The sequence below is a fragment of the Mastomys coucha genome, unplaced genomic scaffold, assembly GCF_008632895.1.
Source record: "Mastomys coucha isolate ucsf_1 unplaced genomic scaffold, UCSF_Mcou_1 pScaffold1, whole genome shotgun sequence".
In the NCBI taxonomy this organism is placed as follows: Eukaryota; Metazoa; Chordata; class Mammalia; order Rodentia; family Muridae; genus Mastomys; species Mastomys coucha.
This window is the reverse complement of record NW_022196891.1, coordinates 89635229-89657526: the sequence shown is the minus strand read 5'-3', so window position 1 is coordinate 89657526 and position 22298 is coordinate 89635229. Positions and strand designations below refer to the sequence as shown.

General features: G+C 47.8%; 1 protein-coding gene across 1 annotated transcript in view; it reads right to left on the bottom strand.

Moving 5' to 3' along the window:
* Kcnh1 (potassium voltage-gated channel subfamily H member 1) overlaps nucleotides 1–22298 on the bottom strand; it is a 315715-nt gene that overhangs the window by 48629 nt on the left and 244788 nt on the right. The window contains exon 10 of the mRNA XM_031339334.1: nucleotides 21780–21976. Coding sequence (XP_031195194.1) covers nucleotides 21780–21976 — 197 coding nt within the window. The remainder of the gene's footprint in view (nucleotides 1–21779; nucleotides 21977–22298) is intronic.

Here is a 22298-nt window from a genome sequence, read left to right as displayed (position 1 = left end):
TTAACAAGGAGCTTACCAACAAGGAGATGAAGTAATTCATTCTAACAAACTGAAGAATACTGGAAAGCAGAGCAGAGCAACGTCCCCAGAGACGAGAGGAAGGCAGGAGGACCTGTGCCAAGAGCTTCTCAGCAGTCCCATCCCTCAGTCCTTCTGTGTGTACAGATGAAAGACAAAAGGAGCGAGGTAGGGGAAACCCAATAGCTACGACTGACAGGCCATCAGAAGGCAAACTGATTTCTTCCCGGGAGCCTTGGAGATAGGTTCCATTGCTTCCCAGGCTCCTTCCATGCCACTGAAATGACTGGTATGTACCACAGCACCATTCTTTCCTGGGAATCCTGATACGCAGCTACAACTGAGCAATACTGCCAAGGCACAGCTACAAGGAGGGTAGAGACGCGAACGGATATATGAATGGAGAGCCCTTGCAGAAGCCCTGAACCACAGAATGTGCATCTTTGTGAAGGGTCTAGCTCTGTTGCTGGAACCAAGTGCTGTCAGTCCATAGACCTCCACCCACCCCACAGGTGGCCAGGCTACTTCCAGCCCCTGCATGAAGGCTCAGCGCTGTTTAACTTGACAGGGTGGGATGGATGAGGAAGGACCCCACAGAAGCACACGGGGGAAGCTCCGAAGAGCAGCTAAATTAACAGCAGTCAGTGGATGGGGTTCCTGGCAGGAAAATCTTGCTGAATTTTCCCGAAACAAATTGATTAAAGATATTACCCTCGGGACTCCTGGAAGGGAGACAGCTGGGGGAGCTGCCAGAGCTGAGTCAGGATGTCACCTGCTAGAGCTGAGGACAACAAGCAATGGCAGCACAAACAGAGGCTTTCCCGGAAGCACTAGGTCATGCAAAGGCCAAGAAAATAAGCAAGAACAAAAGGACAAAGGACCAGTCCCTGTCGCCAGTAGAGTCTGAAGGAATTCTCTTTCTTCTGCGAATATACCCACAAAGAATCTCACTGTGCGTCTGGGCAGAACCAGTCTCAGCCAATGGGACCATTTGCTCAGGGTGACCTTGGCCACAGTGGTTTCCCCTGAAAGGATCCCTACAGTTTTATCAGGAGCCCTGGGTATTGGTTCTCCATGGGTCTTCTCTGTAAGTCCTCAAGAGGGCCATGTGGAGTCACATCTTATAGGATATAGAACTAGATAGTTCATAGGTAACAATTTCCTCTGGGCTGTAGAGGTGGTACACAGACCAGGCATCTCTCCATTTTTCCCCAGCATGAGGCTGAATGTATGGTGATTCTGGTTAAATGGGAGCTGAACTTGAGTGACGCCTGGTTTGGGTTTCAGCCAGCTGTCCCAGGAACATTCTCAGTAATGCTCATAAATGAAAAATGTCCTGATTGTGTCCACAAGACCTGAGCCTCCCAGCAGTTGCCTCTGGGCAGGAGATCAAGGAGAAGTTGTTGGGAAGGGGCTACTAGGTGGCCTGACACAGGGTGAGTTGGAACAATAATGAACCCACAAGGTGCAAGGTATAAAAGAAGATGAAAAAGGCTCAGTTCGAGATGAATATGTATGCACACATCTATGCATTTGAGTGTGTGCGCACAAGTATGTGCACGTGGACGCTTGAGGTGTGCAGAACAACTACAAAAAAAGGCTTCAAAGTGTTGTCATCAACGGTATTTATAGTTCCAGAAAATGTATCCCAGAAGGAATGGGGAGAAGGGTAAAGATGAAAATATCAGGAGGGAGTTAGGAGACACGAGGAGCAGGTCTTTTTGTAAATGTCTCATGTGCCTAAGTAAACAGCCTGCTTCACAAAAGACAGTGAACAAGCAGGGACCCGGGGAGTAGAGGAGGGAGGAAGAAAGAAAGAGGTCTTCCATGTCCTTCCGACTGTTCAGAGCCACTAAGCAAACACTCAAGGTGGGTAGAGCAGCCCGGGACAAGCTGCGGGACAAATAGAATCAGAGCCAGAGAGCCCTTCCCAGGGACCGGGTGCTCTCTCTGAAGCCTCTGCAGGTCTTCAGGTCACTCTTACATTCAGGGAGGGGGAGGCAGTCCCAGCAACACACAGCCTGTTAGCCAGGATGCTGGGACTCTGCAGCCTGTGTAGGCCTGGCACCTTGGGGGACCTCCCAGAAGCCAGGCTGCTTGTGTGAGACTGTGAATGTGAGGTCCTCCCAAGAGCAGGGTGTTTCCGGTCTGCAGACAGGTCTGGGGTGAAGGCAGCCCCTGGTCTGCCCATCAAGGGGGATCTCTACTGTTGTGGGTAGGATCTTCAATGTCCTTCAGTCCCCAGCTGAGAAGTAGTGGAGCCTTGGGAGGTGGGTCCTTGTGGAAGGGGGGAAGGTCAATGATGGAATGTTCTTGAAGAGATTCTGGCCCACAACATAATCAGCTTTCTCTCCTTCATGTTCCCTGCTACGATGTTCAGAGCCAGGAGGCCAAATGATCTCAGACTGAAAGTGTGAATGAAATCCTGCAGTCCTGTTTATAGGTCGACTTAGCTCACATGGCTTCTCACAGCATAGAAACTGACTAGTATACCTACTATATAATCAGTATACCTAGTGGTCAGATATTTGAGCAGACACAAGACACTCTCCAGCAGAAGAAGCCTTACTCATTTGTCTCCAAAACGCCCTCCTTTGTGCTGGACCCATCCCATCACCCAACGCAACCCTCATACATTTGTTCTTTACTTTTACTATCTAGGTTCCTAGTTGGCTGAATCTGAGGACTCTACTTCTTGCCACAGGAGGGGCTGCACCTAATGCCACCTGTCAGGGGCTGGCTCATCTACTTCCTTCCATGGTATGGGTAGACCACATGCAGCAGGCTGTCCTAGAGCCTGCTGTAAGGATCCAGTGTCCCACATAGATCCTGCTCTATAGCCCTTCTCTATTCTCAACTAGCAGTTTGTTCTCTTGCTTGCCTTCTATGGGGCATGGATGGGCAGCAGAAGGGTGTGCTCCATCAGACTTCAGATCTGGAGTGTTTGAAGTGAGAGTACCTCTCTGTGAAGCAAGGAGAGGCCCTCAAGGATGTATGTCTTTCTTCTGACTGACCCCTCAAACTGGGCAAGGCTACTCTGTAACCTGGATGGCATTGTAGAATTTGCCCCAAAGCAAAGGCTGTAGCTCTCAAGGCTTAGCAGGCGCCAGAATCAGCACAGTTCTAACAAAAGCACAGGCTGCTAGGCCTTGCTCTGACCCTGAGGTTCTAGCTCAATGAGCCTAAGTCAGGGTCCAAAACTTGCTTCTTCTTTAAACAAAGAACCAAGCCTGGTAGCAGAGAAGAGAGAGGAGCAGACCTGTCAAACGAGGCAAAAGAGCAGTTAATTAACTTATGGGGGGTGTGTGGCAGGGGTTCTGAGAATCAAATATTAAAAAAAGATTGTACATGCAGAATAAATAGTAAAATGTTTAAATTCCATGGATGCAGAAAAGGATGAAATAAGTAAGATCTGGTGGGAACTAATCTGGGTCAGGAACGGGAGAGCTGGGGAAGCTCTGAGAAAATGATTTAGGGTAACTTCCAGCCTCTTGGCTTTTCTAGGATAGCCAAGATTTAAGTAGTTTGTTTAACTCTCTGAGCCTAGACATTCTGGTATTTCAGCATCCCAAACTATGTTTCCAGATGGCCTCTTGTTCCTAAAAGTAGCTGAAAAGACCATGAATGACAACTAAGAAGAGGTAGTCACCAGACCAGAAGACCATGGGTCTGGGATGAGGATACCAAGCAGGGGCATGCAGCAGCAAGGGTCTTCCCATCTTCATTCTGTCCAGGAAACACCCAGGTAAATGCCTCACCTCCTCTGGGGCATTTCTGCCCACAGCCACCCTACTTCCCTCCAAGCAGAGCTGGATGCCTGGGGAAGCACCCAGGTGCTTTCTGCAGCTGTCAATTCTAGGATTTTCAAGGCAGACCTTAGGAACAGAGGCAGGACACAGAAGGAAAACCATGGTGACCGTGCAGCCAGAAGCTGGCTTCTGGGAGGGAATCCAACACCGGGAGAGAGTTGGCAAATGAAAGGGGAGGGAGGCCCAGAAGAGACACACAGGGTGTGCTAGTCCCTCACAGTATAATACCCCGGGGTCGAATCAATGCAATTGCTGATGAACACAGTGCAGAGACCATGGCCTTCAGGGTTATCATGGTGCCCAACTCCAGGGGCTCCCTCCTCCATGTCTCTTTGTTCCATTCAAATTGCACCTGTTGGGGTGTGCACACACTCCCTGGCCCCGCTGTGCTCTGAGGCAAGGCTCGAGATGTACTTTTCGCTAAAGCAGTTTGAACAGCGCATACTCCTCCTTTGAGTCCTTACTTAACCCTCTGCACAGCTTCAACAGGGAAGCAGGGATATGACTTCTCTCCTTTTGGATGAAGAAACTCAGGCTCTAGAGGTGTTATTGTTTAGGGTCAAATGTCTGAGTCATCCCTCAACAACATGTGCCTTCAAGTACAGCCCTCTCTGAACCATCTGTGTGCCCTTGAAGACTCATCCTTACACTTTTGCCCTTCCTTGGTATGGTAGCAAGCTAGAGTTTCATATTGTAGATTATGAACCACATGACACTTCCAGGTCATAGGCAGAGGACACAGTGGGGTTTTCTGAAGAAGGGTACAAAGAAAGGGTACAATGGACTCTGCCTAGCTTTGGGAGTCTCCTGGATCAGCAATAGATGGATGACAGAGATGTTAAGGAAGTGTGAAAGGCTTTCATCAAAGAGAGCTGAGGAAGCAAGGGATAGGGCAGGGGCCAGAGCTTTAAACAGTAAGTGTTGTCTGTACTAAGCTGAGGGCAACTGCCACGCTGACTTTATCAAAACGGGGATATACGGTGGGGTTCTACACCGCTGCCTCCTTCCCTGATGTTACTGGACTTACCTGCTGTCTGGAAGTCTGGAGAGCTGGAGAGAGATGTGAGTACAGTGCCAGGCTGTGCACACTCTGCCTGCTCCATGGAGCAGTGGGATCAGGGCTCCGGATCTCAGGAAGCTGGGATTTAGCAAGGGTCCTATGTTCTAGATCCCAGAGCTTTTCCTTCACTCTAGTTTCTGAGTGTGGAGTTAAAGAAGGGCAAGAAAGGGGGAAACTTAAGGGTTAAGTATTTTAAATCCTCCTCCCATGGGTGGCAAGGGACAGAGCTGGCAGATGTCATTGTGTTTACTGGGAATCGCATGAGCACCTTTATAAACCTGAAAATTTGAAGCTAAGATGAAGTCCTGAGGAACACACAGCTCACCCACCCCACCCCAGTCTTCACATGGAAGGAAGCACTCTACCAATTAACAGTCTGCTTCACGCTTTAAAAGAGCCCTTTCCTTAATCCACTGTGAGCAAGACAGTGTCCTATGATACTATACAGTTTGGGATTTTCCCAGTTCTGATTGAGCCATCCCATCACCTGGTTTATGCCTGTGACATGAGACAAATCCATCATAGAAAGGAACCACACAGAGTCACCCAATAGCACCCAGGAACACCATCTACAGGACAGCACATGCATGTTATTCATGGCTGAGGCACTCCTTGAGCAGGGACCAGAGAGCAGTCAGCTCCACACTGAGTATGTGCACTGGGTGGAGGGGCTGTGTCAGGCCCCACAGCCTGTGCTCTGGCCTCTGCTCATTGTGTGGCTCCATCTTCACTCATTAGGGACACAGCTTTGAGCATGTGAAGCCAGATCTTGAGGTGAGCATCATGTGGGAGGCACAGGAAGCCAAGAGGAACCTGCTCACCACATGCTTCCATGTCCCAAATGCCTAAAGAATCTCATGAGAGGATGGCTGGGAATGGAAGAGACATTTTGGGGCTCTCTTAAGCCAAGAACACATCTTCATGCCTAGCATTAGTCATCAAATACAATTGTGCATCTCACGGCCAATCAGTCAACTTCTGCACACCTCATAGCCAATCAGCTTCTGCACACCTCACATCCAATCAGCTTCTGCACACCTCACAGCCAATCAGCTTCTGCACACCTCACATCCAATCAGCTTCTGCACACCTCATAGCCAATAGGCTTTAGAGATGGAGGGAAAACCCCCTCCATTCCATGGAGCTGTTGCAGATCTGCACCTAATACATGGCTACATGTTGCAGAGAAACTTATTACTTGGGGACAGTGATAAAAGAGCCAATTGGGAGTTTGTGGTAGAGTGTGTTACACAATCCTGATATGAACCTTGCCCAAGCATGTTGCCCCCTGAAGGTGCCTAGTCGAGGCCAATCTGCCAGCCCTTTCCTCAAAGAGAGACCCCACTCTTCATAACCAGTGTTCACTGGGAGTGGACTAAGCTTTCTGACCACTTGCCCATCCTCTCTGGCTGGGCTCCTTACTCTGCAATCCTCCAGAACTTTTGTATCAGTTCACTTGAGCTACTTCCTGGCCTTCTTCTGAGCTTCAGCCTGAATTCTTCACCCTGGTCATAACCAACCTGTTCTAACTGCTTCTACCGCCTCAGGTTTCTGCCTGCTAACTGGTCGCCTCCTGTTCACAGCATCCCCACCCCACACTGCTGGCTCCAGCTTCCAGTCTCTGCTCTTCCCTCTGTCTGTCAGTCCTCCCTTTGTCCATCTAATTGTGGTAGCCAGGTCTGGCCTGGCCTGGAGGCTCGGCCCTTGGAAACTTGTGGTCTCTTGTCCCTATCAAATGCCACCAGAGTTCTCACTCTGCCCCTTCATAAGCACCCAAACAGGACAAAATTTCAGTTCCTCCTTAGCACTCAAGAACGTGCATGTGCCGTTGTGTGTGTGTTCACGCACTTTGGTATTTGGACAAGATACTTTTATATGTTTTATTTCCTCAGTAGTGTTCCTGTTTTTCTCATATGAGGAACCAGAGCCTCAGGGATAGGAGGTAGCAGCATGTGGCAAATCCAGACCTTGCACCCATGGCCCCAGCTTTAGATCACAGGTCCTTCCCATCAGCCTACCCATCACCTGTGTGACTGCAGCAAGGTGAGCAGCTCTGGATGTCCTGATTCAGGGCCTTGACAACCTCCACATCAACACGGACATGGGGAGCAGCCTCCATCCCAGTTACTTCTGTTAACCAACCTCTCATGTGTACACACATCAGCTGGGACCTTGTTAAGTAGCAGATTCCAGCTTACCTGGTCAGGAGAGGCAGCAAGGGTTTGCATATCTAACAAGCATCCAAAGGTGCAATGCTACTGCATGACTGGCCCTCTGCAGAGTCCACTCTCTGTGGCAGGACTTAAGGCACAGGCAGAGGGGAGGACAGGAAAATGTACTTCAGTGGGCACACAGGTGATGGCCTGACTCTCAGGAACCATAGGGAGGCAGTCAATACATGAGGCAGGGCGGGGGAGGGAAAGGTTTGCAGGGTCAGTTGCCCTTTCCTACCCTGCCACTGAGGTCCTGGGTAGAACATGGAGCTGTTTCTCATGGCGGACTCTCTTGAGTATTGCCAGTTCTAAGTCAGAAAAGCCAGTTCAGAGCTGAGATTCAGTTACATTTAAAACCCAGCAAGCAACACAAGCCCTGACAAACTTGTTTGGGGCACAGGGGGTAAAACTAGACATAGTTTAGGTTGTGGTGGAAACAGAGCCCAGAAAAGGCTTAGGAACTTAACCTTTCTCCAAAATATTTAATTTTGTAGGCCAACCCACAGGAAAGGAATCACGGTCTTCCAACTGTACTTTAAAATCTATTGAGCTGAGGTGGAATCTTATTTTGGCTTGGCCAGGATAGGATTATAGGGGAATCAGAGGATAGAGCCTACAAGTCAAGCAGGGACAGGTGTGAAGCGGGTGCCAACTCAGGATGAGTCTCAGAGGCCTGCTCCAGGGTCCTTTTGCTATGGCGCTTGAATTTTCTGTTCTCTGGAGCAAACAGGATAGGAAGATTATTAGCATGCAAGGCTGGTGAAGATATAAGAACTCATAGCTTTCTCATTTCATAATTAACAAGGTTCAGCTCAGAACCTGTTCTGGGGCAGACATGGGTAGACCCCGAGTCTAGCCCATAATCCAGGGCAACATATCCTCAGTGCAAGTGGGCCTGCTTAACTCCACAGTGGAACCCCTCCCCCCCTCCTCTAGAGGAGGAGCACAAGAGTGATCTGGGCCAGCATGAGTCTCCTGGGCAGAGCTTTCTGGAAAGAGGCACCTTGGGGAAGGGTGTGAGCAGGAAAGAGAATTAGGGCTGACGCCTGAAGGCTAGACGGGGCCACTAGGGAGGAGGGCCATGAGGAGGTCACCTATGCTTCAGGAAGCTCACAGCAGGCTGTGTGCCTGCCACCGCTCAGCGAGGGCAGGGGCATGAAGCCACTTTCACCTGCAACTGGACACAGAAGTTTGCATGAGCTCTCTGGGTCTAAACCTTATTCAGAAGCTGTCAGGAATTATCAAAAGATTTAGAACAAGATAATTACACAGAGCTAGAAAGTCAGCCATGGATGGGTTTTTTTTTCACCATCTGAAATGAAGGCAAGCTCATGACCCCCCTGTGTCTTACCACACTCACCACCCCTACTAGCAGGAAGCTGTTGGAACTGCCTAGGTCAGGCCAGCACCTGAGGTGCCCAGACCCTCAGTGCTCTGTGAATCTCTCTCTCAAGCAGGTTGAGGAACCAGGGTAGCAGGGAGACAATGCTCATGGGAAACCTGCAGAAAACGATATCTTATTCTGAGTTAAAGAAACTAGTGATTAACCCAGTGTTTAGACCTCATTCCAACAACCACCTAGGGAAAGGAATGCAGCTCTCACAAGAACATTGTTTAAAAGAAGAGACATTGTCTGTGCCGATTAAGGTCCTTAGAGAAGGGCTAAGAGGGAGAGAGGAATGGAGGAAGAGAAAGGAGAGGAATAGAAAAGCAGGTGCAGAGGAGAAATGGGGTGGGGGAGTGGATTACAGTGTGTACCTCTAACTAGATTTCCAAGTCTTAAATCTGACTCATACTTGTGACCTTATGCAGGAAAGAGGTCCCTGCAAATGTAGCCACTGTAAGGATCTCAGGATGTGCCCACTTCCAAAGACTGATGTTCCATCAGAAAAAGGAAAGGAAGATTTTTCCACACAGACAAGGGGCTGAGGGGGTATGTAAATATTGACAGAGACTACATCCAGGCTATCACAAGCCAGTGACAGTCAGAAGTCATACCAGATGCTGGCACAGTCTCTCCAACCTCTGGACTCCACAGCTGTGAGATAAAAATACTTGCTGTTCAAAGCCACCAAGTTTGTGACCATGTGCTTTGGCAACCACGAGGCACTAACCCATTAGGAGATCCCTGTATGACTATCGAGGGCCTCGGTATCACAGTGCCACTTTTTAGATGTTTCTTATGTGATTCACGAGAAGCCAGCCCAGGAAATGCAGGGTGCACACAAATTCTAGAAAAGCTATGCACAGCAGCTAGAAACTAAGGGGGTAATTTGAGACTCAAGGTTCAATGACACTGACAGACCAGAGCCAGGCTACCCCACAGGCTGCCCTTGGCCACAACAAAGGGGAAGTAGGGTCTGCCATGAAGAGGTTCAGACACGTAGCTCCCCATCCTCTCAGTAGGGAGGCAACCATTGTTACCTCAGTCAAAGCCTCAGGATCCTGAGTGTCCTATGGTCAACTCTAAGAGGTTGTAGATATGAATTATTTTTAAACTCCTTGAAGGGTCCCTGGTTTAAGAGGCCCTGGCCCTCAAGTGCCTCCTATACTCATTTCCTATTCTTCTCAACACCCTCTCCCGCCCCGTACATTCTAAGTATTAAAGTTTTTTTTTTTTTTTTCACAAAAGCCAGTGGCCTTAGATGGGAACACTCAGTCTTCATGAAGTGCATGTCCACAAATTGCTAACCACTGCATAGCACTTTGCCAAGTTCTACATCTTCTCAAAAGAAGGAACAAAGCCTTCCCCGCCAAGCAGAGCTGAGTCCACAACACTAAGCAGTAGCAGGGGTAGAAGACACTGGGGAACTGTAGCCAGGAGAGGCTGGGCATGCTCTCTAGCTTGCTGCCCTAAAGCAGCTTCTGGGATGGTTCATTTATAGGGAAAAAAATACACACACACACAGATACACACAAGCATGTAAATACACATATAAAGACACATAAGCATGTATACACACACAGACACACAGCACATATACACACACATGCAGACACACACAAGCATGTATACACACACATACACACATATAAGCATGTATACACACATACAGACACACACAAGCATGTACACACATACAGACACACACAAGCATGTATATACACATACACACAAGCATGTGTACACACACAAACATGTATATACACACAAGCATGTATACACACATACACACAAGCATGTGTACACATACACATACAGACACACAAGCATGTATATACACACATACACACACATAAGCACATATACACACATACAGACACACACAAGCATGTACACACACATACAGACACACACAAACATGTATACACACATATACACAAGCATGTATACACACATACACACACAAGCATGTATACACACACATTCATACACACACAAGCATGTATACACATGCAGACACACACAAGCATGTATACACACATGCACACACACACAAGAGAAAGACAAAGACACAGAAATAGAGAGATAGACAGAAACACATGGAGAGAGATAGACATACAAGAGAGACAGACACACACACAGAGACACAGAGATAGAGAAAAAGATACAGACACACAGTCACACAGACACACACACAGACAGAGACAAACATACACAGAGAGACATGTGCACAGACACAAACATACACAGAGAGAAAGACAGAAAGACACACACAGAGATACAGACAAATACACATACACATAGAGAGACAGAGACAAACATACATAGATACACACACACACAGAGAGTCAGAGAGACAGACAGACAGACAGACACACACACACACACACACACACACACACACACACACACACACACACACACACACACACACACCAGCAGCAGCACTCCCCACAGGGAGGCCAGTGCACCTGGATAGCAAGCATCCCTCAAGCCATGGAAATGAGGGTAAGCATGCACAGGTGCAGACAATGCCTGGCTCCGAAGAGAGAGGCAGTAGTGGCCAGGGCCCACATTATGATAGCAGGGATGCTGCTTAGTCCCTACCACACTATGGCCCTGTGCACCTAGAGCAGCCATCTGCAGGGGCAGGGAGGGCAGAAAGAAGCCCAGAATGCAGAGTGTGTGTGCACACGCTGCTCCTGGTCACAGAAAACATCTCTGCTGACAGGTTCACTGGGGTGGGTGGAAATGATTGCTGATAGACTCCACAGAGCTCTGCTGCCCATGACCACAGATAATTGGGCCCTGCCTCCAGCACTAGTCAACAGGCTTAGTGCTGAACACATTCCTATTCAGGTTCCAACCTGAGAGAAATGTCAGAGAGGAATTAGGAGGTGCTTAACACAAAGCCTGGGATGAAGATGCTGGCGGCTCTCCAGCAGCCTTGGCTTGTGGCTTAACAGCCAAACCGAGCTCGGCTGCTGTGCTCATTGGGCCAGGATGGGGAGGATCAGGAAAACCTGGATCTGGCATGCGGATGCTAGCCCAGCTCACAGTCTGGGGTTTGCAAAGGTATCTGCCTCCCTGAGCAAGAAGTTGGGCTGTGCCAAACAGGCACAGTTTCTTCTCCTCCAGAAACGGTGTGTGCAAAACCCACTCACTCCCCCAAGCCCCCAGGTATGGGCACCTTTGCTTTTATTTCTCAAGCTCCCCAATCATTCCTAAGTCAGTACTTTCTTCCAGTCCTCCATTTCTGAAGAAACTGTTCGGAGTCCGTCCCACTGCCAACTGAATCAAACTGCCGAAGCTGTGCGCCGCTGTTCCATAACTTTTAGGAACTCAGGCTCTGGCAGGGTCCTCCAGCTGCAGGAATTAGGGGGCTCAGAGAAGGAAAGGCTGCCAGTGCCCTGCATGGCTCTGCTAGCTGTGGGCAAGAGCCTTCTCTTTGTCAAGAGTTCTAACATCCTGCCTTCTGCGTTCTCTCTTGACACACTTTTCTCCCACCCCGCCATCTGCCGTGGGTTTATCCCAAGCTTGCAGAAGCCTCTCTTCCTGCTTATGGTGAGGAGAACCCAGCAGACAGCTTCACTTCACCTAGGCGGTCCCAGAAGGGCCCTGGAGTTACAGTGCAATACAACATACCACCAACAGGAGGCACCAGGTGTGGCTGCAGCATGCGGAATTTTAGATGCCATATAACACAAACACGTGACCTCTTTTAAACCTCTGTACTCCCAAGGACCAGACGTTATCTCCCCCATATGGTTTAAGCATTTGCAAGGAAGTGTGCTGGGAAATACAGCAGCACACAGTAGCTGTCTGCAAATAGATCTCTAAGGAATAAGGCACCGTCCTCAGCATGCTGCCTGAAGCAAAGGGGCTTTTTAAAAATTAAACCTGTCATGGAAAATATGCTGGGTCTCATTACTATGCACAGCCCAGGAGCAGGAAAAGCCTGAGAGGCCAATGGCTTGGGAGCTGTTGGGCTGCTATAATATTGCCATGCGCCACGAGAACTGGAGAGGACCCGGCCCCAGCCCCCCTGGGAAAATAATTTCTCCATCCATTCTGACCCATTTGTTATATGGGGAAGAAAGCTAGCCCTGAAGGATGCCCTACGTTGAAAGCCTGAGCAGTTCTGATGGAATCTTCAGGGAACTTCTCCTTGGGCAAAAGCCGATAGGGAAAGATCCAGAAATGCATTTGGGGTTGGGGGAGGGGAGGGCGAGATGTGAAGCTGGCCAGAGGTTTCCCTCTGCAGACTCTCTTGAGTTCTTATTGCTCAACAAATCTATTCTTATTGTTCTTAATTCAGCATGTCCAGACAAATGCATAATCATTAACCACTGCGAATGAACCAGCCACCCAGCAATGTGGTAGCTATGTCAGCAGTATCCAGAAGGGTCCAGGTTTGTCTCCCGGTGGGTAAACTGATGCCTCTTATCAGTATCCACCTAAAGTTTTCACCACTGCTCCCATGGCTCATGGTTATTAAGCCCTCTTTGTTTAAAGGCTTCTTCACAGTCCTGGCTAGGCTCTAAGACTCGAGTCTCCAGAGCCCGGCCAAGCAGTGAATTTCCACTTAAGCTGGCATCTAACTGTAAGCTGTCACTCCTCTGGCTTCTCATGATAGCCAGAAGCAAATTATATCCCTGATTGTTCCTGTCACAGAAGGTTTCTGTCACCTCTGCATCAGTGGAGTCGAGCCACAAGAAAGAAAATGCGATTAGGATCACCCAACCTCACTATGCTTCCCAGCTCAATGATGTAAACTCAGCAGAACCCACAGGCCCCATCCCTGAGTAGACTGTCCAACACTAACAACCATCAGGAGAGCCCTAGCATGTCTGCACTATGCCCAGATGCACTTAGGTGGTGTCCAGGGACCTGATACTTGCACAGAGCCTCTCAGGAGATAGCAGGCATGGATGGTGCAGCCTTCTCACAGCACGGAAGGCCTATAGGTCAGATCTGTATCTCCAGATCAGAGACCTGTGGTCCCCACTCTGAAGAATCCAGTCTTGATCATGGCCAGATCAGTTCAGATTCAAATACCAATTATCTTCTCAGTGCAGGAGTCTCTGAATTTATTTAACCCATGGGGCCTCTGAATCTTTAGCACCTTAGTGGGATTATAACCTAGGCAAATACTTTAGTGCACATTTGGCAGAAAGGCGATTGTTATTTGTTGCTGGCTGAGATCCTAGCTACCTAGGGCCTCTGCAGCAGTGAAGAGTCGAGGGATATTATAGGATATACGAGCCAAGCTCCCGAGGGAGAAAGCAGGAACTTTTCTCTACAGATGCCATCTTGCATGCAAGGCTTTAAATCTCGCAGGAACATGAGGGAGGCATGGCATTGATTGGTTTATTCCTTATAGGTGCTTTGATTCTTCCCTCGGTTCTAAATGCTCTAAGTCTGCTGGGAAGGGCAGACAAGTAGGTCAAGTAGACGAGGCCTGGCCCCCGTGAGACATCTAGATGCAAGGGGGACACTCGGTAAGTAGTTAACTAGAAGTATAATGAGAGCTACACAGGGGTGAGCGGTGCTCACTGGATTAAAACACAGAAGGCTTCCCCTAGACTGAGATTAAAGAGAAGCTATAGAGTGAGAGTCCTCTGAGGGACTGGAAGCTTCACTCTAGAGGTATAAGCAAAGCATAGGACTGTCACGGGACATCAGTAAAAAGAAAACCAAAGCCAACAATGTTTATAATGAGCTGTGTGACACAGTGACCAAGCTATGATGTGTACAGACACCCATGAGAGACTGGGCTGACTCCTGAGGCAGGTGTTTAAAGTCCCCTTGGAGGGGACGAGCTGACATTGACTCTATTCATCTGATCTCTCCAAAGGCAGATGCTATTGCGGAAGTCACAGGGCAGCCTAGGTTCACTTCACGTCTTGACTCTTGACTTCTTAGGAGGTGCTTGAATAAAATTGTCTAAGATAGCTGGGAAATGTGGAGGATATGCTCAAAATCATAGAGAAGAATGTAAGAGTAGAAGGAGCACTTACATAGAAACAGGGAGCACTACCACACCAGAGATTTGTCAGAAACATAGAGTGTGCCTGGCTCAAAGAGAAAATGACTTACTAGCAAAGCTTTGAGGCTGGTTGGGAAGATCTTCAGCCTCCTGAAGTTAATGCCTGTGGTCCAGCCAAGGACTGAAAGCTCTATGGAGCACAAGCTGTCCACTCCTCAGAAATGAAAGAGCTCAAGGACATATAGCAGGAGGAAGGGGACTGAGTGTGAAAAGGGTTCCCAAGGAGTCTGACTCACTCACTCTCTCTGTCTCTGTCTCTGTGTGTGTGTGTGTGTGTGTATGTGTGTGTAGTTCCCAAGGACAGTGTGTGTGTGTGTATGTATGTGTATGTGTGTGTATGTGAGTGTATGTGTATGTGTGTGTATGTATATGTGTATGTGTGTGTATGTGTGTATGTGTATGTGTGTATGTGTATGTGTGTGTATTGTGTGTGTATTGTGTGTGTGCGTGCAGCAGGAGAGGCGGATGTTTCCAACCTGGAACATCTTTCATCTCCTTGATGCTCTGTAGAGAAGACTCGCCTCAGAAGGCAGCCACCATCCATTCTCTACAGAGCTTCTGTGCTAATGAATGCACATTGCTCACTTGGTTATTAAGTTCCTGACCTGGGATTCATTAGCACACCCGAGAAAACATGATTAAGACATGCTGCTTCCCACAGAGTACGTGGACCTCGGGCTCCTCTATACCAGGTCAGATCTTTTCCGATCTGTGGTCAACACAACTTGTCACGTCATGTCAGGTAAACTGAGTGGAGTTAAGCTCAATGGCCACAGCCCTTGGTGCTCCTCCCCCCATGTAGTCTGGGTTGGGAGAAATTCTATCCATGATGCAGTTGGCAGCACCATCCTTCCAGGAACCTCTCTGAAGGTGCTAGTTATGGGTCCCAAGATCTAGCTTTGGGATGATCTGACCAAGAGACTCCTGGGTATTAGAATTCAGCTCCCCTATCCCTTGTTCCATTTGCATAGGACACTTGACTTCTTAAACAGCAATGCACTTGGCTATAACTGACATCAATCTTACATCCCAGACTGGCTCCTTATCTTCAGCAGTGGCCATGGTACAAGAAGCACACACACTGATATCTTGTTATCAAAGTGCACTCCTAGGGGATATCATTGTATAAATGAATAAACCCAGGACCAGAGAGTTCAGGGAACTCATCCACAGTTACTGAGCAGAGTCAAGCTTTAAACACATGACTCTAGATACAGCATGCACATATTTTAAAGATATAATCAAAGGTTTAATTTCTTCAAAAAATGCACTGTAGATTGTATTACATAATATTGTATTAGTTACAGATATTTCCATGTAAGTATATTTTTCATGTTGAACATATTATCCCATGCTACCTTCCATATCCCCTCTGTTTTCAGTGCCCTGGAAAGCCTGACTTCTACTCTCGTGTCATGTATACATGCATGATTTTATGTATTTACATAAGATCTGAGAAGTTGTCTGAGACTGGCTTAAGACTGCCCCGTCTGATTGTTCTGAGCACCGATAGCTTCCATTCTTACGAGTGATGGAAGGAAAGTAACAGAGCTGTACCTACCATGTGTGAGAAGATGTGCTCAGCTCTCTGTCAGCCCATCCCACAGTACCATTTGAGGGAGGCAGTATGAACCCACAGACCAAAAAGAGCTATACTTGTTCAGTGCTCACCAGTCCCTACCTACACCTAGCAAGTGGCAGAGCTTAGCCATGAGGTGACCTTTCCTAGATTCACATTCATCCCGGAACTTCACTGTTTCCTCAGAAGCAGAAGATCCAGCCTGACCGCTGCACTGTGAGCTGGCATAAGCATAATGAAGAATGACCCCTTAGGCTTCCCTGGGACCATTATGGACTCTACGTTTGCTGGGCCCTGGCAAGAGCAGGACACAGGAAGAACTACTGCACAACCCCTCAGCAGGACCTCCTGGCCCTGCGGAGGGGAAAGGAGGCTGATTTTTGATTTATATTTTGCTGTCTTACAAAGATTACAACAGTGTCGATCCCATCCTTGGTGCCCTCCGCCACCTCTGATTTCCAGCACCGTGATTTTATTATCTCTTTGGCCTGACAGTCTAATAGATGATTTTAATTTTACAGAAGCCTTCACTATGGTGGGATGACAAGGAAAGTATTGGCTAGGCAGAGATCATTTAAAAACTCAGGCTATGACACACCAGTGTTCGACAGGAAAATGTGTGCTTATTGCTAAGCATCTGGCTTTATAGTCTTTCTTCTTAGCTTACCAGCATTCCACAGGAAGAAGAAAGCACAGAAAGGGCTTCTCAATACCACCTACGAGGAGAGCTCTCTACAGACCTCTGAGGTTCTGAGTTCTTCTGCAGAGGAAAATGTCTTTTGGTTAAAGTGGGCTAGAAGCGTATGCATGGCATTCAAGACCATTCACCATGGCAACCTCTGCTTTGAAAGCCCCTGTTTTGAAAGCCCTGGTGATGGGTATCAGCTCCCTCCCAAACACACCAGGTTGAGCCTTAATTATGATTTTTGAAAAATCCCTCCTGGAATAAATTATCATAAGCAAACACTGCAGAAAAAATACTCGCATACACAATAATATTGGCTTTGAAAAGAAAGTCTTACACGCGGAGGATGAAAAGCGCCCATCCAATTACCTGCATGCCAATTATCCCTGGCACTGGCTGCTGGTAATTACCTAATTGCTTGTATGCTGGCATCCTTGAGTTGCGGTACATTTGATCTACTGTCCTAATGATCAATCCCTGAGCACCAAGGGGTGACACCTCTTCCCCATCCACAGGGATGTGGAGCCCACACAAATCATTAACCAAAGAAGCAAGGGGACCAAGCATGACTTCAACTCTTCAAGCCTGGAAGTGGAGATGGGATGGGACAAGAGGAGAATAATGTGTACAGGGTGCTTTCTGCAGGGACAGGTTATGTTTATTGTGTTGTGTTTTGAGACGTAGTCTCACTAAACTGTCCAGGCTGGCTTCAAACTGAGTCTATAGCCCAGTTTGTCCTCGAATTTTCAATCTTCATGCCTCTACCAAGTGCTGGAGTTCAAGGCATGTGACCCTACGTCCAGCTTTGCTAGACCATGTTATATTTTAATATACAGGATTCTACCAACAACACTAATCAGAAACCCTTGGGTTATCTCCTTTTTGTTGTTGTTGGGTTGTTTTGTTTGAGACAAAGTCTCACACTCTAGCCTAGGCTAGTCTGGAACTTGCCATGCACCCCAGGCTAGACTTGAAATAGAAGCAATCCTCCTGCCTCATCCCCCTTTCCAAGTGCTAGAATTACAGGTATGAGGCACTATACCAAAATATTAGCTTCTTTTTTACAAATTAAGAAACACAGGCTTAGAGGTGCCTAAGAGCATCCAGCCAGTCAGCAGCTACCTGAATTCAAATGGGACCTTAGCCCCAAAGCAGTGATTTTCTAGTAATGGGTCAGGTTATTCCCAGTACATTGGCTATATAATCAATCTCCATGTGCATTTCCTGTGCCTCACTACTAGTCTGGGGTCTGATAGGTTTCCCTGCGTCTGAGTTCACTGGTGGGAGCAAAGATCACTGGAGATGCTTAGAAAACAGCCAGGCTATCCCCTAAGTCAACAAACCTGAAGAAAGCCAAAGGATGTCATAGCATCAAAGGCTGAGTACTACTACCCAGGGCAGGGTAGCCATGCGTACTACACCATTAGCCACAGGTCCACAGACAGGCTCAGAGTCTGTCAGTCAGTCTGGGTAACCTTGGAAAGGAGCATCTCTTCCACATAGCCTCCTGGTTCACTCCCTTGAGAAGACATAATGACCAGGTAGCACTATCGTGGGATCGTGGGCTCTGAGGATTTCAGAGCTGATATAAATCAACACTGGGCCGATGCTGCTGCTCTCACCCTCCTGGAGTTGGTAAGATCTTACTCTCAGCCGCATGACAACTCTGCCTGCAGAAGGTGCCTCAGGGCTGGGAGGAAGATGTACCCTAGCCAGGCTCTGGGCTGACGGTTCCACTCTTTCCCTGGCATGACACTGCATAGGCTGCTCCACTCAGAAGAGACAGGGGTGCTAGATTCCCCTCGCTCTCTGGTGATGAACCTGTGGTCTCAGCATGGCTCTACTGCTATGTCAAGCTCTGCAGAGCAGGAACTCTGAGCAGAGGCAAGGAGGCCCCCCCTCTGTGAAAAGGCACAAGATGATAATGGATAGAATGTTACCCGGAAGGAAACGGTAAAAAAAAAAAAAAATCAACTTAACCAAGTGTCCTGTGTCCTAGGCTATCACTTAATCTTCTCCATCTTCAAGATGAAGAGTCCAGAGTCCATTCTTCCTAGTCCAGAATTAGAGAAGAATTAAGCAGCAGAGGCAGGATCCAAAGCAGTCTCATTTGTCTCAAAACTCACAAGCAAGAAAATTTATGGAAGGTCAATGCTGACGGTCTCCTGTCTGGCTCTGCACTGACCTTACGTGACTTTGGAGGACAGAATTACCTGACAAGACCTTTCCTGGTCCAGACTCTAAAGTATCTCTGAAGGCAGCAGAATCCACCTGGGCTCAAGCGGAGGAAGATAAGGTTAGAATAATGGATACATGGGGAACCCAGGAGGCTTCGGGAAATGTTCTGGTCTGGGAGTCATTTGGGCTCTGAATCTTTCATTTCCAACCAGCTCTGTGGCATTTCTGCAGCATGTCCTATCTGTGGCATGTGGATGGTGAGGACAAGGAGGAGAGATGGGCTGGATACTGAGGCACACAACGGCCCAGAGTTTTTGCTGTGCGCTGGAGGAGGGCTATGAGGTGAGATAAGTCCCCAGACGGATACTGAAGGCACAGTGTCCTCAGGACTCTTTACCAAATGATTCACTTGATTTTTGCCAAGCTGGAAACAGCCACAAGAATAACTTCACTTTGTCTGAAAAAAAATGTAGCTAGGAAAATAATTCATGCATGTAATGTTCTCATCGTTGGTGCCCTGTGCAACCACGAATTAATTCACAGAAGGACACAATGGGAGACAACAATGGGTGCTCCAAAATGACAAGTCTCCTTTTCCAAGAAAAGAATGGCTCTTTACATAAAGGCTGTCACCAAAATTACTTTGGCTTCTACACCAGACTTGGAGGCACTTGGGATGGGACAAAAGTTCAGAGGTCAAGCAGCTTGACCCTTCATCAGATGATTGAATTCCACCCATGATGTTCTGCAGTTGAAAATGACGGGACCCTAAACACCCTCAGGTCCACATGCAAGCTCTACCTTCTCTTCTCTGGGGACCTGACACTTCAAAGGATGGTCCGAGACTGTCTACAGCTTTGGTTCTTGCTCTTTTCTAGAACTGTCAATCACTCGATGTGCATAAAGCCAGTCTGACCTCTGAGGCATCATTGCTTTTTTGTTATTTTTTTTTTTTTAGACAGATTTACTTGATCCACAATTATTCCAAAATGATTACTCCTCCAAATAGCTCAAGCTGCATATCTTTCAACCCATATCACCAGCAATGCTGAGAGCCGATTATAATCAACTGGCTTTCATGGATAGAAGGAATAAACCAAAAAAAATAGGTTTTAGGAGAATCCACTTGGCTAAAAGTATCTTCATTGAGCATCTCATGCTCCCAGCCAGTAGACAAGTAAGGAACACTTCTCCTGCAATGCCCAGCCCACATGGGCAAGCTTGAAATCAAAGAGCTAGGGAACTGTTTTCTCTACCACCTTGTACTGCATGATGGGGAAACAGAGGCACAGAGGCCCACCTCTTTCCCCTCCTCATTGAATGGTGCGTGAGTTGTAGGCATTCTATCTGGCTATGCACTGAGGATATGGGATGTTCTGGTGCTCCAGCTCTCTGAGTAGCATCCTCAAGGCAATGCACTGGAGGACCTAGAGCAAGAAAAGACCTACTGTGCAACGCCAAAGACTGGCCTTAACAAAACTTGCTCAAGGGACTCAAGTGCCAAGCTCAGGTTTCTTCCTCCGGACATTGTCAAAAGCTCTCCTAGTGGATTATCTGCCTCTTCCCTGATTCCAGCCTATCCTCTACACTTGACACATTCCCAGGACATGGCTTCTCTGCTTCCTGCTTAGCTTCCCCCTCCTTCATTCCTGTTACACTTTGGGGAAGTCACAATCACTGATCACTCTAGTAGCTGCATGAACTAGCATTAGCCTGCCCATAGGTGTGGTCCCCTGAAGGTAGGGAGTCTTTGGTTTTCTTTATCTAGTCTAGTTCATCTGACACCAGGAGAAACCTAATGAGGCAGTGAATCATTCAGAGTCTGGACGCTAGCAGGAGTTTGTCACACATAGGCAGGAAGGTTTTTAGCACAAACCACACATGAGCTAGAGCAGGGACCAGGATTGTGAGAGGCAGGTTAGTGGGGTCGGTATGAGGTCACTACAGGGAAACTCTTATGAAATCCTTCCAAGTGCACCCTCTTGGCCTGGAGTGACCATGCTAGTGTTTAACCAATGATGGATGAAATAGAAGAAAGCCAGTCATAAAGGCTGGTATGGACCTTAGGAGACTGAGAGAGGGGGATTGAAAGTTTGAGGGTTGCATGGTGAGATCTTGATTTAAAACAAAAGAAAAAAATTATGAGAAATTAAAGACTGTCAGAGAAGAGGGAGAGAGAGAGAGAGAGAGAGAGAGAGAGAGAGAGAGAGAGAGAGAGAGAGAGAGAGAGATGGAACACCTCAGACCACTCCGTATGAAAGAAATAGCTTTGGGAACACATTTTCTTTTCTTAAGACTCATTTCTCAAGTCACTGGCTGGCTACAAAACTTCCTCCCGACAACCCAATTCCACAGATTTCTTTGCTGAACTCAAACGTTCATACTTTCATGTCTTTTTCATAACATGTCATCACCAGACAGCTTCAAAGTAGCTTTAGACCACTCTACAGTGGTACTGAGGGTGCAGTGAACATTGATCAAGTGGCTCCATGCAGCCATTCTATAAGCCCCCATTTTATCTATCTTTCCTAAAAGATCCAAGTGGTGCTAGGAACTAAAACCCACAGATGGATGCAGCAAAGCATCTCTGCACTAAGTCTGATCCACCTCCTAGTCCAACAGAGTTGCTTTCCTCTCCACTGTACAACAAAAGCTCTAACAAAGCAAGCAACGCAAAGGGCTGCCTCGGAGCATTCTTCTCCACCTAAATAAAAAGCTAGCAGACTTCCCCAGCCCCAGCAATTACCCAACGTGCACAGGAAAAAAAAAAAAAAGCTTAGAAAGAATCAAAGCCACAAGCTCACCCTCTTCCTCAGGTTGTAGGTGAGAATCAGGTTCCGGGAGAAGGAGTGGGAGAAGGCTGTGTAGAATTCTAGCACTTTCTGCAGGGCATCCCTCTTGATCACGTGCAGGTCACAGTAGGTCAAGGCCCGGACGTTAGCACAGGACTGTGCAAGGGTAGCCTCCTTCCAGAAAACATCCCCAAACACGTCTCCTTTCCCTGAGGAGAGAGAGTTGTCATGAGCATCCATCAGGAGGGATCTGCAGTCACTGGCAGCCTGCAGGTTAAGCTTTGAGAAAACAAAGAGAGTCATCATTTGGATCCTAATAACATGTAACTCAAGAACCTGTAAGATAGCACAAACGCGTGCTAATGTCACCTTGCTGTAAGGGTGGTACTGATCCCCCTAGAAAGAGACCTTCTATCCTTATTAGTCATTTCCCCCATAGACCCCTCATAACCTGTAATTACTGTGTGGCTTGTTGTGTGTCTTTGCACACAAGAGCTGTGTGCCCTAGTCCCCTCAGAGCACAATGCATTA